General features: G+C 35.1%; 1 protein-coding gene across 1 annotated transcript in view; it reads left to right on the top strand.

The window, feature by feature from the left end:
* REV3L (REV3-like, polymerase (DNA directed), zeta, catalytic subunit) overlaps positions 1-17,838 on the top strand; it is a 110,181-nt gene that overhangs the window by 26,726 nt on the left and 65,617 nt on the right. The window contains exons 5-10 of the mRNA XM_008584529.1: positions 5,356-5,450; positions 6,008-6,112; positions 7,350-7,434; positions 7,522-7,670; positions 14,120-14,239; positions 17,050-17,287. Of these exons, the coding sequence (XP_008582751.1) occupies positions 5,356-5,450; positions 6,008-6,112; positions 7,350-7,434; positions 7,522-7,670; positions 14,120-14,239; positions 17,050-17,287 (792 nt within the window). The remainder of the gene's footprint in view (positions 1-5,355; positions 5,451-6,007; positions 6,113-7,349; positions 7,435-7,521; positions 7,671-14,119; positions 14,240-17,049; positions 17,288-17,838) is intronic.

The raw sequence follows: 17,838 nt of genomic DNA, 5'->3' as shown, positions 1-17,838 counted from the left end.
GGGCTAATGTTGTTAAAGAAATGAAAATTTTACGTATATCCTAGTTGTTTTTAGAAATTAGTGATTACCATCATTTAATTTTAACCTTTTATTGTATTGGGTCTTTTTAATTTATAAGTTTATTTTTAAAAGCACATTTCAGCATTAGTATGTTACATGGAATCATAGACCATGAAAATATACCTAGTTCTTACCTAATTAATGAAAGGAATTCAGGGTAAATTGTTTTATGTCTCTCCAGCATCCATTTTCATCATGCATTCTAAATTGATACAACTTATCAGTTTAAAAAAATCACATTTGTAATGAAATAGCAATTTAAAACTGGAATAGCAAATATTTTTTATAAAAATAACCCCTCAAATTTCTAAATATTAAAAATTTATTGAAGAAAGGGCATTGAAATGCTGTGTTTATGAATAATTTGAAATTTTTTCTTAACTATTTTATTTTTGATTAGACTTTTTGGAGGTAATATATTCCAAATGCTTAGATTTCCCTTCCATAAAGGAGATATGTAATCATCCCCTACAGAAATGATTAATCACTAACTTTATCTACATAGAACTCAGGGATTTCTGATTTATACCACACACCATTGCCTATGCTTCCTTGATCCTTTTATTGATCATTTGCGTAGTAGCAGGGTGATTATGGTTTTCCTCTTTTCATTATATGTCACCGGATGCTTTTTAAGCAGATATTTTTTACAAAGAGTGCAAGGTGGAGAAAGTGTTTGGTTAAGTGACTCTAGAAAATGTGATTTATTAATTGCGGGTAAACTATCATAAAAAAATTTGTTGACAGCTTAATTTATGTAGTTTTAGATCCCTAGTATGTGCTTGACAGAATTTCCATATTATAGAATTGCTTGGGGCTTTTTAATACCTAACATTAAGAAAGAATATCATTTAAAAATGACAGAAATATATCATTTTGTGACTATAATATTACCTAAGGGGCCGGCCCGGTGGCGCACTGGAGAGTGCGCCGCTTGGGAGCGCTGCGCTCCCGCTGAGGGTTCGGATCCCATGTGGAGACCGGTTCCCGCTCACTGGCTGAGCGTGGTGCGGGCGCAACACCGAGGGTTGCGATCCCGTTGCCGGTCCCCGGTGCGGGCGCGACACCGAGGGTTGCGATCCCGTTACCGGTCAGTAAAAAAAAAAAAAGACAAAAAAAAAGAATATTACCTAAGGATGAGTCTTTGAAGACTTCTAAGTAATGTGGACAGTCAGTGATTTTTCTCACCTCTTGTTCCTGCTTGTCAACAAGTAGCAGGGTTTTTTTGTTTGTTTGTTTTTAAAAGATGACGGGTAAGGGGATCTTAACCATTGACTTGGTGTTGTCAGCACCACGCTTTCCCAAGTGAGCTAACCGGCCATCCCTATATAGGGATCTGAACCCATGGTCTTGGTGTTATCAGCACCACACTCTCCCAAGTGAGCCACAGACTGGCCCAGTAGAAGGCTTTTTGATAAACATACACATACCTCTTATTTCCTTCACAAATATATTGGAATTGTTTATGTAATCATGTTGAGATGATATTAAGTTTAGAGAGAATGTTATTTACCACATCAAATTCAAGTTCTAATCAATCCATAGCAAAGCAACCAACAAGCTACTTGCTATTTCATTTTTTTATACCTATGACACAGTCCCTCTGTCTCTCTAAAGTTGGAGCAAATCAACTTGACCCAAGGACTTTTACCTACTTGCTAGAACCCCTACTTTTCAAAGTTCTATATTTAGTAGATTTTTTGTTTTACACAATCAATTAAAATTAAAGTTTATTTGTAGTTTGAAGACCTTTTGTTACAAACATCTTTCTAGTTAAGTGATAATACTGTACTAAAGCTTCATTGATTAATTTTGGGGAAACTGTATTATAATGAAAATTTTGAATTTTAGAATATTTCTAAGAAGTGCATTTTACTTTTAAATGTGTATAAATGGTAACCAAAGATATAAATATGCAAACTAGTGACATTAGACAAGTTATTCAGAAATTAGAATTTATAATAAGGGTCGGCCTCATGGCTCACTCAGGAGAGTGCGGCGCTGGTAGCACCAAGGCCGCAGGTTCGGATCCTATATAGGGATGGCTGGTGTGCTCACTGGCTAAGCGTGGTGCAGACAACCCCAAGCTGAGTGTTGCAATCCCCTTACTGGTCAAAAAAAAAAAAAGGATTTATAATAAATATAGTGGTTTTTTTCTTCAGATTATCCCACAGTTTTAGGTTTTTGTCATGCTTATATTAACTGAAAACCTGTAATTTCATTAAATACAGATAACAGATAATGTCAGAAAGTTTTGCCATAAATTAGTACTCTCTCAGATTTTGTTAGTCTTATTTCTGTCCCTAATGCAAACACCTTCTTCTGGGTGCCCCCCGCCCTTTTTTTTTTTAAACAAGGAAATATTTTATATACCTTCACAAACATTACAAAGGCCACGATACTCAGAGAGAGCAACAAAGTCGAAATGAGATGGGGATGGTGAGTCAGCAGCTCTCCTAACCATCATGGACCTCCGTGGTCATTTGGCAAAGTGTTAAATTCACAAAAGTTGAGTCTGGTGTCTCAACCCTGGATACCCATCAGAATTATCTGTAGAGATTTTTTTAATTATGAGTTTGTGAACTCTACTCTCAGTGATTCTAATTAGTAGATCTCTTGTGTTAAACTAGGAACAGAAATATTCAGAAAGGCAAAATTGTTTAATTACCTTTGGATTGCTTACCTACCTTTCATGACCAAAATGAATGGTTTACATGTTTTTGCTGACTCAGATTTTTTACTCACACTCTTCTATCTACCAGAAACAAACTTTTAATACTGAAAACTTTCTTTTCATAGGAACACCTCCTGTTCTGAATGTCTGAAGTTTTGCAATAAGGGCAAGAAATAGTTGTAAATTTCTACTGTGAGATTATGGTTTTTTTTGTTATTGTTTCCTCCTTTGTCACAAATGTGCTACTCCTGGAGTATTCATCCTTGACATTTACAATGTAATTTTTTCAAATTGCAAAACTTTTAGTATAAGAAGAAAATTGTTGACCTTTTTTATCTGGTACTTCACTTCATGGCAAAACTGATTTTGTTAAATTATATAAATAAAGAGGATAATCTACATTGAGAATTATTTTTTCTGAAAGTGAAAGGAATATATTGTGATAGGTTGGCTAATATGTCCCTTCTCTATCAGTGGCAAAAAGATGTGTGTGTACACATATTTAAGTGGGGTCTTCAAAAAGTTATGGAAGGATTCATATTATCTGTTAATTCAATTTTTCCACGAACTTTTTGAAGTACCCTCATACATATATATGTGCATATATTTATTTGAATTGTAAAAATTCTATGCTTTAGCAAATTAATTTCTAACGTTTCATCAAAATTTTCTTAGGGATAGACAATGGAAAATGAGGTTTTGCTAATGTTTTTGATAAAACATTTAAAATTTTCAAATCAAAATGTTAATGAAATATGCTATCACCCCCTTTCAGGTAAAATCATGGATCTCCGCTTTTCATTTGGTGTTTATTTTGGTATGAGATCAAAATTTTGGAATGAGTAAACTGAGATCCACACTAGATATCTATTCATTCTGTCAAGCAGGGACAATTACGTGGTATCTTTATCTTCCTAATCTCTTTTGTGGCTTTTTTTTTTTGGACCGGTAAGGGGATCGCAACCCTTGGTGTGGTGTCACCCGCACCGCGCTCAGCCAGTGAGCGCACTGGCCATCCCTATATAGGATCCGAACCCGCGGCGGGAGCGTCACTGCGCTCCCAGCGCCGCACTCTCCCGAGTGCGCCACGGGGTCGGCCCATTGTGGCTTTTCTTTTTTGTGAAAAAGAAAATGCTTCTGAGTCAAAGAGCATTTGTGAGAAACAACCCTTTGTAGCTCTCATAAAAACTAATGACCTTGTGGTGTCATCACTTTTCCTAGCTGTGGTCCCACTGTTGCACATTCATATGGTTTATCAGTTCTGTAGTTAAGAATTTTAAAGCATTCCCCACCTCAGCAATAGTTAAGGCAAGAAGAACAGTGAGTATCCTGTGCCCGCTTTTCAGTATGGTTTTTCCCTCATCTCTTGTTGTATGTTCTCTCCTCATTTTTTGAAAACCATCTATGATGGCTGTGGAAGATGACTCTAGGTAAATTATTTCATATGTGTATGGTTTTTGATGCTTCCCTCTGTTGTTCTTCTATTATCCTATTTGATTTTGCCCTGGGTATAACCACATGCTAAAACAATGTTCGTTCCTCATGTATAAAATATGATGAGCCAAAGTATGTAGAATATACTTGCAAAAGGATCTCAGTAGGATTGTCAGTGTATTAGATTTTGTATTTTTCTTGTCCAGTACATACATAGTACATGTATAAAATATGATGAGCCAAAGTATGTAGAATATACTTGCAAAAGGATCTCAGTAGGATTATCAGTGTATTAGATTTTGTATTTTTCTTGTCCAGTACATACATAGTACCAACTGTGCCATGAATAATTGTGAATTAATTTAATCAATTGTGAATTAATTATATGTACCACATAGTACCAGTTGTGCCATGAATAATTGTGAATTAATTTAATATCTTCAGGTTTTCCAGTCACCAGCTAAACATGAAATAGTTTTCTTTTTTTATTAATTTTTTTTGTTTATTTATTTATTAATATTATTTTTTTACATTCTATGATGTGGAGCAGTTGGGGGGAGGATTGTGCCATGAATAATTGTGAATTAATTTAATATCTTCAGGTTTTCCAGTCACCAGCTAAACTTGAAATAGTTTTCTTTTTTTATTAATTTTTTTTGTTTATTTATTTATTAATATTATTTTTTTACATTCTATGATGTGGAGCAGTTGGGGGGAGGAGGAGAGGGGAAAGGGGAAGGTAATAGGGTAGGAGGGGGAGGGAGAAAGAGGGGAAGGGTTGAGGCCTGTGGCACCCCCCTCATTCCTGCAGGGAAGACTAGGGGGCTTCCAGTGGTGTCTTGGTCATTGCTGGGCAGGGCACAGATGTCACGGGGGGCATGGCTGAAGCCTTCACTCACCCACCACCCCAGCTCGGCAGCCTGGGATGCTTCTTGCAGTGCCTTGGTGGTGGTTGCTGGGCTGGTGGGGGGCATGGCCGAGGCCCTTGGCCCCCCACCACTCTGGCTCAGGAGAGCCTGGGGTGCTTCCTGCAGCGGCTTGGTGGTCATAGCTGAGCTAGTTGTGCGTGTCGGGGGGGCATGGCCAAGGCCCTCATCCCCCCACAAAATATTGTTTTCTTTGTAAGAAAAATCTTACAAAGTTTGCTCTAACATATTTATTGTGTTTTTGATATCTTTTTATTACAGTTCTTTAATACTAGAAGGTGTTGAACCACAGAGTACATGTGAATTAGAAGTGGATGCTGTAGCTGCTGACATCTTAAATCGGCTGGACATTGAATGTACATACATAATTATTCTTAATATATATTTTTATTTTTAAAAATTAATGACCAAAATAGAGTGGGAAAACTAGGGAAGAAGGCATTACTCAGTAACTAAGATATTATAGAAATAGGATATGCAAAATGTTATAAAGATTTCTTCTTTACTTCTGATGAGATAGTCATTATTTTTTCACTTGTACCTTCATTCAGGAGTATGCTTGCATAGACACGAAACTAAAGTAAGTGTGATGCAAAATAAAATTAGCCAATATAAAATAATTTAATGTACTCTTCCTTTTCGTTTTATCTTCAAACTGTGTGCCAGAGAAGTGACTCTTAGGTCCATTGGCTATGTTCAAATGTTAGAATTTTATTTACTTGCTGGGTTTTTGGGAAACAATAGGAAGAAAACTAAAAAGTAACATCATAAACAGGTTGGGCTAGTTTGTCCATTTTATTACACAAATAAGGCAATTTTTTAAGGCAATATTTATTATGTAAAAGTTTAGATTTTTAAAGCAAGTATTTTTTACTTTGACCCTTGTAGTATTGAAGTATTGTTGTGATTACAGCTCAAATTGGTGGAAACCCTGGTCTACAGGCCATATGGGAAGATGAAAAGCAACGGCGAAGGAACAGAAATGAAACTTCTGAAATTAGCCAACCCACATCACAAGGTATAAACCATATAGTACTCTGATGATTTTTTCAAACTAAATATTTAAATGGAAAAGTTTATTATTGGGTTTTTTTCCCTTGACATTAATTAGATCTTCTCAAATTACCTTTAAATTTTCTATGTATTTTTCCTATTGTCATTGCCATACTACAAGTAATTCTGTACTTTGCCTTTGCAGCTATCTCCAAAGTGTCACTTACTGTGTCTCTCTCCCCGTAACAAATTGACATTTTCACTATCCTTGGTTTTCAGCATAACTTGTCCTCTTGCCTCACTTTTTTTGCTCCTTTTTCTTCTTCTAGTATGTTCTAGCCTTCTGCATTTCCAAATGAGCTATAGAAAACTCACAGAAGATTGTAAATCCCAACTTAGAAACACTGTTTAGCTCATTAAGCTTTGAAAATGTAATGCATAAAATACTACCCTCAACTTATTTTCTGTGTGTGCCATATAAACTCTCACTTTGATCATCATGTACAGCTCTGAAGAAAATACTCATCTTTATTATTAAATGCAGCTACATTCAAAAAAATTTGATGAGGCCTAAATACCATGAATACAACAGAATTTTTAAAATAAAGGTAAAAGAATAGAAGACATAACTCAAAAGGCAAATGTATTTGAAATTCAGTAGTAGACCTATATTGAAATCCAATTAAAATTTAAAATTTTGGGCGGCCCTGTGGCTCACTCAGGTGAGTGCAGTGCCATTAGCGCCCAGGCTATGGGTTTGGATTCTATATAGGGATGGCCGGTGCGCTCACTGGCTGAGCGTGGTGCAGACGACACCAAGCCGAGGGTTGCAATCCCCTTACCAGTCACAAAAAAAAAAGGAAAAAAAAATTTAAAAATTTTGTTATAATGTCTTTGGCACTAAAATTGTTTTGTTGAATTTTGAGTACCTTTTATGCTTTTAAAAATAGAAACATATTTTATAAGGGGAAAATTCCTGATTTCAGGGTATATGATACATTTACAGATAGAGAACAGTGTTTTTCTGTTTTAGACTTACATTATAATTAGAGAACTTAATCTCAAACTGACTTTAAGTGCTTAATTTTATAACCTAAGTAACAACCATTTCTCTTTTGATTCTGCAATAGGCCTACATTTAGCTTACATATGTCAAGAGAAATATAGGAAATTGCTATAATTTTTAAAGCTACTTTACGAGAAAGGAAAATATTTTATTCATTTGCTATCTACATTTTTTAATGCATTTTTAATATTTAAAGATCGCAGGTCTGTGCCAGCAACAGAAAGTGAAAAAAAATTTCAGAAGAAACTTCAGGAAGTTCTCAAACAGAATGATTTTTCTGTGTAAGTAGTTATTTATTATAGATCTCAGAACTAATTTTAATGCTTTGTTCTCTAGTTTGTTATAAAGGATATGTTTTAATTAAGCAGAACATTATCAGGATCTGTGGACTACAACGACGGATCCCAGGAGTTCTCTGCTGAGTTAACATTGCATTCTGAGGTTCTGTCTCCTGAAATGCTTCAGTGCACGCCAGCCAATTTGGTAGAAGTCCACAAAGACACAGAATTGAGCAAAGGTGAGATTTTCTTTTCAAGTATACAGAAAATACCATAACAGATGTCATTGTCTCTAGCAATGAGATATTAATATTTGGTTGAGTTTGCTAGGGGTTTTTTCCTAATAAGTAAACATTATGGATATAGCAAAAATTCTCTCATTCTTACTATGTCTCTAAATGTAAGTACTATCCTGAAGTTGGTGCAAGTTGTTACTGTATATGACTTTGTATTTTGTTATATATGTACAAGTGTGTCGACAGTATATATGGTACTATTTTAGGTTTTAAATTTTACTTGCATAGATTAAACAACTTGCTTTATTGATTCAACATTATATTTTTAAGCAACTTAATTGAGGTATAATTTACATAGCATAAAATTCACTCACTTTAAGTGTATAAATTGAATGATTTATAGTAAATTTACAGAGTTGTCCAAACGTTTTCACAATCCAATTTTAGAACATTTCTGTCTGCCCGAAGGATCCTCTGTGTCCGTTTGTAGTCATGCCTGTTCCCACCTCTAACCCCAAGTAACCCTAATCTACTTTCTTGTCTCTCTAGATTTGCCTTTTCTAGATATATCATATAAATGAAATCACACAGTATGTAGTTTTTTGTATCTGGCTTCTTTCACTTAGCATAATACCTTCACAGTTTATCCATGTTGTGTATCTATTAGTATTTCATTCCTTTTTATTGCCAAATAGTATTCCATTGTATACCCATACCAAGTTCTGTTAATCCATTCATCAGTTGATGGATACTTGAGTTTTCACTTTTGGCTATTAATAATGCTGCTATAAACATGAAACATGAAATTTAGAATAAATATGAAAAAAGATGTAAAATAATGAGAATAGTAGCAAGTGAAACCAGTTTGAGAAGAAACTTCACTACAAATATTATCTTTGCAGAGCAAAAACAAAACAAACAAAAAAATATAATGGTGCTATGAACATTAGAGTACAAGTCTTTGTGTGGATAAATGTTACATAAATAATACATACCAAGGAGTGGAATTGCTAGGTCATATGATAAGATTGTGCTTAATTTTTTAATATACTTCCAAGCTGTTTTCCAAAGTGGTTGTACTACTTTACATTCCCACCAGCAATATGGGAGGATTTCTGTGGCTCCACGTCCTCACCAGCACTTGTTATTATGTCTTTTTTAATGTAGCCATCCTAGTGTGTGTGAAATGGTATCTCATTGTAGTTTTAATTTTTATTTCCCTCATTACAATGATGTTGAGCATCTTTTCATGTCACCATTATAAATTTGAAATTTATTCTTGTTCACTCATTTTAGCTGCTGATTAGTGTTCAATTTTAAGGCTAAACAACAGTTTATATGTTTTTCTATTCTACAAATAGTACATGGTTTCCACATTTGCACTGAGTACAATATCTGTCTCCTTATGGCTATGTGCAAGGATTTCTCTGTAGAACACATACAGAAGTGTAAATTTGCTGGATGTTACGGTGTATGCATTGTACGCTACCTAAACAGTGTCTGTTCTAACAGTGTTTCTGTAGTGCAATTAGGTTACACATGACTGGTAAAGAAGAGAATAATGAAAATATTACTCAGAAGTCGCATTGTTTTATATGTAATTTTTCTAGGCAAGGGAGCCTCAACAATGTTTGATAGTGCCAAATAATAGATATAAAAAATGTTTGCCACTCTGATTCTTTGAAATGGTATCTCCTTATTTTAATCTGCATTTCCTGATTATTAATGAGTTTGAGCATCTTGAAAGGCCATTTGTGTTTCTTTACCTGAGAATTGCTTATTCATGTTCTTTGCTCATTTTCTGTTGCATCACTGGTCTTTTTTCTTGCTGATTTGTAGGAGTTTCTCATATTTTCTAGATATTGAACCTTTATGAGTTATATTTATTGTAGAGGGATTTTCTCCCCATCTAGGCTTCTCCTATAGAAGGCTTCAGAAAAATTTCAGCTTCTTTTTTACCTCTTTTTTCTTTTCCCATTTTTAAAAATTATTTTTATTTTTAGTGTTTTCAGTATCTTTAATTTTAATGTAAAGTTTACTAATATTTTCTTTTATGGTTTGGTTTTTGTATCTGGTTAATGAATCCTTCCCTAACCCTGATGTAATGAAAGTTTTCTCTTAGGTATTCATCCTAAGGCTATGTGTACTCACAGTTTGGTTTTTCACATTCAGGTCTAATTCGCCTGAAATTTTACTTACATAAATAATAAGAGTCTACTTGTATCTCATATATGTATACACACATATATAATGCATATACACACATACTCATATGCAACTAGTTGTACCAGCATGTTTATTGAACAGGGTTTTTTCCCCACTGAATTCCCGCACCTCTTCCAAGTTCCCCTATGTTAATATACTGTTTTAAATACTGTTGCTTAATAAAGTTTTGTCAGGGCGGATCTCCCCTTACTCTGCTTTAAAATTGTCTTGTCTACTATTGAGCCTTTTACAAAGCTCTCATGTTAATTTTATGATCAGAATATTTCGTTTCTGTGAAGAACCCCATTGGGATTTGGGGGGGAATCCATTGAATTTATAGAATGGTTTAAGAAAATTTTTATCTTTCTATATCAAATTGTCTCATCTTTGAAAATGATATATTTCTCATTTTATTTGCTTTTCATTTCACTCAATAAAGTTTTATAATTCTTTGTGAAATGATTGTATTGTATCTTTTGTTATCAATATTCTAGGTGCCTTGTAATTGTTGCAATTGTAAGCTTTATCTTTTAAAAATTACATCTCTAATTGTTGGTATTTAGGAACTTCACTGACCTTTGTATATCAGTCTTATATCCAGCAGCTTTTATTAATGCTAATTGTTTAAATGTATTTTCAGTGTATGGAGTCTTTTTTTGTGTATGGAATTTTTTTTTTCATGTCTTAATGCACTGCCTAAGAACTATAGAATAATGTTGAGTAGAAATATTAATAGTCTTTTTCCTGACTTTAAAGGGAATGCTTCTATATTTCATTAAGTATGAAATTTACTACCAGATATTAGTAAATATACTTTAAGTAAATATATCTTCTAGTTCTTATTTGCTGAGAAGTTTGTTGTCTTTTAAGTCATGAGTGGATGTTAAATTAAATTTTACCAATGTTGTGTGCTATTAAGTGAGTTGTAGAGCTTTCCTTCTTTTTCAGCTCTCTTTTTAAGAATATGTATTAGGGCCGGCCCGGTGGCGCACTGGATAGTGCGCCGCTTGGGAAGCGCGGCGGCGCTCCCGCCCAAGGGTTCGGATCCTACATATAGACCGGTTCCCACTCACTGGCTGAGCGAGGCGCGGGAGCAACACCGAGGTTTGCAATCCCGTTGCTGGTCCCCGGTCCGGTACGGGGGCAACACTGAGGGTTGTGATCCGTTGCCGGACACGGAAAAAAGACAAAAAGACAAAAAAAAAAAAAAAGAATATGTATTAGATTGGAATAATCTGTTTCATGAAGATTTGATACATCTCCTCTTTATAGTCATCCAGACAGTATGGTTTTAGTGGGTGCATTTTGTGTGTTAGGGGATGGGAAGTAAAGGAGGTAGATTTAAACTACTGATTCAGTTTCCATAATCGTTAACAGATTTATAAGAAATTATCTATTTTATCTGATTTTTCCATGTATTTGGTATAAAGTTGTTCATAGTATTATTTTAACATCGTTCTTTTACCTTTGCCACTCCTCCTTTTATTCCTAATATAATTTATTTTTTCCTTCTTTGTAATTTGTTTTGATCATTCTTGCCAGTCTTGTCTATTTTATTATTAGTTTCAGAGAACCAGCTTTTGTTTTTATGGATCCTCTCAATTGTTTTTTGTTTTAGATGAGTTATTTTTCAGAGTTTTTTGTTTGTTTATTCATTTGTTTTGATTAAACACTCCTCAGCCCAGCTATGTCCTAGCATGTGTTACCTCAAAAATATGTTTTCCCAAAGTTTTAAAAACTTGAAAGCACTTAGTTTTAATTCTGAGTAAATACCTGAAGCAAAGAAACAGAACTGTTTTCCCATTATCTTTCATATAACTGTGTGCCATTTTTGGTGTATAGTCTTTTTTCCATCTACTACTATGTCCTTTTTATTCTCTGTTTCCCCCTATGGATGGAGTATAATATGGGATTCATTTTATCTTTGTTCTTAAAATTATTTAATACCTCTGTGCATTAGACCCTCTTAAAAAATCACATTTTGAAAGACTAATATTTTTAGATTATGAATTGAAAGTTTTCTCAGAAATACAAAATTAATGTAAAATGAATTTATTTGTTTTTTTTTTTTTTTCCCTTTTTTGTCTTTTTTCGTGTCCGGCAACGGATTGCAACCCTCAGTGTCACGCCCCTACCGGACCAGGACCGGAAACGGGATCGCAAACCTCGGTGCTGCGCCCACACCTCGCTCAGCCAGTGAGCGGGAACCGGTCTGCATGTGGGATCCGAACCCTCGGCGGGAGCGCCACCGCGCTCCCAAGCGGCGCACTGTAGCAGTGCGCCACTGGGCCGGCCCAATTTATTTGTTTTTAAACCTTAGAGAATAGAAACTTTTATTATTCAAATAACTTTGTCAGGGCTGACTGGTTAGCTCAATTGGTTAGAGCACAGGCTTGTAACACCAAGGTCATGGGTTCAGATCCCCATACAAGCCAGCTGCCAAAAAAAAAAAAAATTGAATACAAATGAGTTTGTCTTTTCCCTTTATAATTTTTAATATGTAGTGATTTTTATCAGAGTAATATAACTCTACACACACTAAAATTTTTATTTTTTAAGTTTATTTATTAATATTATTGGTTTGTTACATGCTATGATGTTGCAGAGCAGCTTGTGGGGAGGGTGAGAGGAGAAAGGGGAAGGAAACAGAGTGGGAGAAGTAGGAAGGAGGGGTGTAATTGAGGCCCGTCACACGCCCTCATTCCTGCAGGGGAGACCAGGAGATTTCCAGTGGTGGCCTGGTCATTGCTGAGCTGGGTGCAGATGTCAGAGGGGTGTGGCTAAAGCCCTCACCCCCACCACTCTCCCCTGCCACCACCCCAGCTCAGGAGCCCAGGCTGCTCTCTGTGGCAGCTCAGGGGTCATCACTGAGCTGGTTGCAGGTGTCGGGGGGGATGTGGCCAAGGCCCCCAGTCCTTCCCCCTCCCTGACTTAGTAGCCTAGGGCACTTCCGGCCCTTCTACTTTTATAGGTGTTCTTTGGTGATGTGAGACCTTTACTAGTTAATATCGAACTTTGTCTCTGGTCTGTGGGTATTTTGTTTTTTCTTTCAGTTCTATATTGAAGTTCTGTGTTCAGTTCTATTATTTGCTGTTCTTACCACTTAAACTCTGCACTGGAACTAATTTGTTGTCCTTTGCTTACTTCTAAAATTGGGGAACTTCCTGTGGGGACCAGTACTTGAGCTCTGTGGTTGAGCTAAATTGTTGCATCGCTGCTGATTCCCTGGGGAAGGCTTTTTGTGTAGCTCAGGTTTTAATGGTTGATTTTATAGGTTCTTCCAGGTGTCATGAGATCTGGTACACCTGAGTGGTGTAGAAACTTCAGTCTGGGCCTGAGTCTTTTCAGCTAACTGCACCCCCTGCAGTTCTATATTTCTTTCCAGTCTCCACTGAGTGGTTCTATGCTCATTGGGGGGGCAGATCCACTGTCCTTGCTGTGCCCCAGTGTCCCCCCAGCGGGCCCTTCTCCCCTACCACCTGTTCTCCAAACACTTCCCATGGAACGGGGCCATGCAGCTGTCCCTGCGCCGGTCTTTGCGATGACTCACTGGTCTGTGAATGGCTCCTTTTTTTCGGTTGTTGTGGCTCCTCCTATGTGGGTCCACAGGAACCCTATTAGTAGTCTTGTTGGCATGGGGGTCACCAAAGCCCTCTTCTCTCCTGTAGCCCCCAAGCAACTCCATCCAAAGGGCACAGCACTGGCTTTTGCCAGCTCTTTCTCCATGTGCTCACCAGCTCCAGCCTTGAAGAGGCTGGGGCTCAAAATGGTCGGAGCAGTTCTTTCTTTCTCTCTCTGTGGCTTCTCCCACCTTCACGCACTCTGTAGGTCTCTCCTCCTGTTCCCTTGAACTCCAGCGAACCCAGCTTGGCTGTCTTTGGTTTTTAATGGTTGTAAATTGGTTGATTTATGGGAGAGAGGGATGCTGAGGACCATCTCTTCCTCCATCTTCACTAAGTCAAATTGAAAAAGCTAAAGAGATTGTAAGTATTTGGTGATCCATAGATTCAGAGGTTTTTGTTTGTCTGGTTTTTGGTTTTTGGTTCTTTACTCATCCATATGATTGGTTAGATATTCTTGTGGCTTTTTATTAACTTTTATTACATTTTTATTTAGTATATATCACTATACTTTGAAATTTTAGGTAGGTTTATATTGTAATGCTTCCTAATTTACACAAATTCTAGATAATAAATTTTATATTTAGGCTATTGGTTTAATGTTTTTGTGTTCTTTGTCATCTTAAGGTCATACTAGACACAAAGTGGAGGAAGCTCTTATAAATGAAGAAGCAATTTTGAACCTCATGGAAAATAGTCAGACTTTTCAGCCTTTGACCCAAAGACTGAGTGAGTCACCAGTTTTCAGTAAGTGACAATGCTACTGTAAAAATTCAGTGTTTAAAATCAGTGAAAGTGTGTGTTGTGAAGGGCTGTTTTTTTCTTTGATATGAATAGATTAATGTTGCATGTTCAATAAATACCTACTGTACTGAATATGAAAGTGAAACCTTGCATTAAACCAAATAGGCCTTTTTATTAATGTGAAAGAAAATCGTTTCTTTTTTTTGTTTTTAATTTTACTTTGAGGGAAAACCATATTGCTATAAATACCTACTGTACTGAATATGAAAGTGAAACCTTGCATTAAACCAAATAGGCCTTTTTTTTAATGTGAAAGAAAATCGTTTCTTTTTTTTGTTTTTAATTTTACTTTGAGGGAAAACCATATTGCTTTAGGAGAAAAATGAACTTATATTTTGAGTTATTCTCCAAAGTTAAATACATTAATAAAACATCATAATTTTTTTTTCTTCATTAGTATTAGAAATTTCACTGAACAATTCCTCTGAAGCCATTAATTTTTGGCCAGCATCATACATGGCAGTTATTTGAATGTCTTTGCACTACCCTAAATGAATTTTCATTAGCGTCATAAACCATTTACAAGATTTCTTTTTAATAATTAATAGTCTTACTGACATCTTTTGCAGAAATTTAATATTTTGTTGTATAAAGTGAGATATCATTAAACCTCCTGCCTCTTGTTTTGCTTGATATAGTGATTTTATGTTTCTTTCCTTTCTCACTTTCTGTTTTTTTCATTTTTATACTACTAAATGTTATCCCAGCTTCATATAATGTCCTCTCTCTGTTACTTACATTTTTCATCTGAATGGAACTGATTATGGACAATGGCAAGATTACTGTACACATTTATATTTTGAAAACGTTTTAACCAGAGATAGAACTTCTTTCTTTTTTAAATGATTGACCACATGCAGAAAGAAATCATCCTAAGACCACACTAAAAAAGTAATTTGAGATTTATAGTCTAAAATTAGTGTTCTATTTTTCATCAGAATAAATTAGTATATATACCAAAGTATTTTAAATTACATTCTAGTTGTAAAAAAATAGTTAAGAGTGGATTATGGAAAAGTTAAGGAATTAAAAAAGAGGTGAGCAAGAGAGGCATATCCCTGTTTCATTATATTAGGAAAATATATCGCATTATTAACAGATAAGCTTGAGGTTACAAAAATGCAATCTCAATGTTATCAAAAATCTGAGAGGCAAATATATATAATTCATTTGCTAACACTTAATTTTTCTAAAGTATGAGGAAGGAAAAATAAATTATAATTATAGGTTTAGGAAATGGGCCATTACCAAAATAGCTCTTATAAGCAAATATTTTCATTTTTGTATTACATTTGGTAGCATGACTGAACCGATTTCTTTAATGTCAGCAAAGAAAACCTAAAACTTGATATTTATTAAATGGGAAATGTATTGCCTCATTTTACAGAGGAAAAAGGTTGTGTAGTAGATTAGAACAGACTTTCATCTTATGGATCTTGGATCTTTCTTTTCTTTTTTTTGGCAGCTGGCCAATGTGAGGATCCAAACCCTTGACCTTGGTGCTCCTTTTTTTTTTTTTTTTTTTTTTTTTTTTTTTAATAACAGCTCCGTTGAGATATACTTCACATACCGTAAAATTCACCATCTAACTTGTACAATGCAGGATTTTTAGCATATTCATGGAGTTGTGCAACCATTACACTATCTAATTTTAGGACATTTTTATCACCCCAAGAAGAAACCCTGTACCCATTAGCAGTCACTCCCTGTCCTTCCTCCCAGCCCACGGCAACCATTAGTCTATTTTCTCTTTTGCTGGATTTACTTATTTGGGGCATGTTATATAAATGGAATCATATAGCCTTTTGTATTTGACTGCTTTCATTTATCATAATGTTTTCAAGGTTCATCCATGTTATAGCAAATATCAGTACTTCATTTTTTTTTGGCTGAATAATATTTCATCATATGGATAATACCATACTTTATTCATTCATCAACTGATGCATATTTGGGTTGTTTCCACTTTTTTGGTTATTATGAATGCTGCTATGATTATTCATGCACAGGTTTTTGTGTGAACATATGTTTTCAGTTTTCTTGGATATATATGTAGGAATGGAATTGCTGGGTATGTTTAACATTTTTGAGAAACTGCCAGTGACTGTACCATTTTATAATCTCACCAGCTACGTATGTGGATCCCAATTCTTCACATCCTTGCCAACACTTATTATCTGTCTTTCTGATTTTAGCAATCCTAGTGTGTATGAAGTTGTTTTATAAGTAATACTTATAATCCCTTTTAAAGCTCTCTTGTATTTTTCAACTACAGATTTCCTTTGAATATACTATAAGCTAAATAAAGCTTAAGTAAGTGATAAGGTGTTTACATGTATAATTTTTAAGTTACTTTCTTAGCATTAATTTATAAATTGACTATATATTTATTTTGAATACTTGTGGTCATGTTTGGTTTAGTGCTCCTCAAGCTTAAGTGTGTAATAAGAGCTTGGACACCTTGTTAAAATGCAAATTCCTGGGCCCTACCCCAGAAATTCTGATTCAGTAGGTGTGGTTTGGGGTCTGAGAATCTTCTTTTTAATAAAATTGCTAAATTATTCTACTGCAGATGGTCCAAGGATCACACTTTGATGGGAGAGCTATATCAACACCAGAGCCTTTGCACCAACTGTATTCTTTAACATGTGCCAACATCTATGATGATTTTGTTTTTTTACAATTGATCTGGATTTTTGGATTATTTAGAAAATTTAAGTTATTTGTTGGTGATTTCTTCACATGTTTTGTAGTAGACAGCAGTCCCGATGAGGCTCTGGTACACCTTCTTGCTGGTTTGGAAAATGATGGATATCAGGGGGAAAGAAATAGGATGCCATCGCCACGTCACTCCTTTGAAAACACTAGGTATCCCCAAAATAGTGATGATGAAGAGAATGAACCACAGATTGAAAAAGAAGAAATGGAGCTTAGTTTGGTGATGTCCCAGAGATGGGATAGCAATATTGAAAAGCATCGTGCCAAAAAGAGGTAGATTTTTTAGTTATTTCAGTTATTTTAATTACTTTCATTTGTCATTGTCACTGTTCTTTCATCAGAAATTACATCTTACTATTATTCATAATTTAAAATGCCTTATGAACCAGATTGACTTCTTTTAAATCCCTTTTAATTAGTAGTTTGTTTTTCATATGGCATATACTTCATATTCCAAGCAAAATAAAGTTTTGCTACATTTAAAAAGATTAAATCTAACTTTTAGAAGGCATTTATTTATATGTACAATATTAAAATATGTGAGAGATAAATGAGGCAAAATTGAAGGGCCTCCTTATATCAGAACTTGAAAAAAGGAATGCCCTTTGATAGTTAAACAGTTATGGATCAGAGTGGCAATATAAAGAGGCAGTTTAAAGACAAGGTATGACTTCCAGTTCTGATTAGACAGAAGGAATTAAATATTAACAACAAATAAATCAATCCAAGAAGCAAACACTGACATTTTGGTTTGTTTCTCAATATAAATGAATAAGATGTTACTGTGGTTTTCTTAATCAGTCTCTGTGAGCTTCATTGGTTTG

The sequence above is a fragment of the Galeopterus variegatus genome, unplaced genomic scaffold (assembly GCF_000696425.1).
Source record: "Galeopterus variegatus unplaced genomic scaffold, G_variegatus-3.0.2 Scaffold3300, whole genome shotgun sequence".
Lineage (NCBI taxonomy): Eukaryota > Metazoa > Chordata > Mammalia > Dermoptera > Cynocephalidae > Galeopterus > Galeopterus variegatus.
Note: the sequence above shows the minus strand (reverse complement) of the source record. Positions and strands in the feature narration are given on the sequence as shown.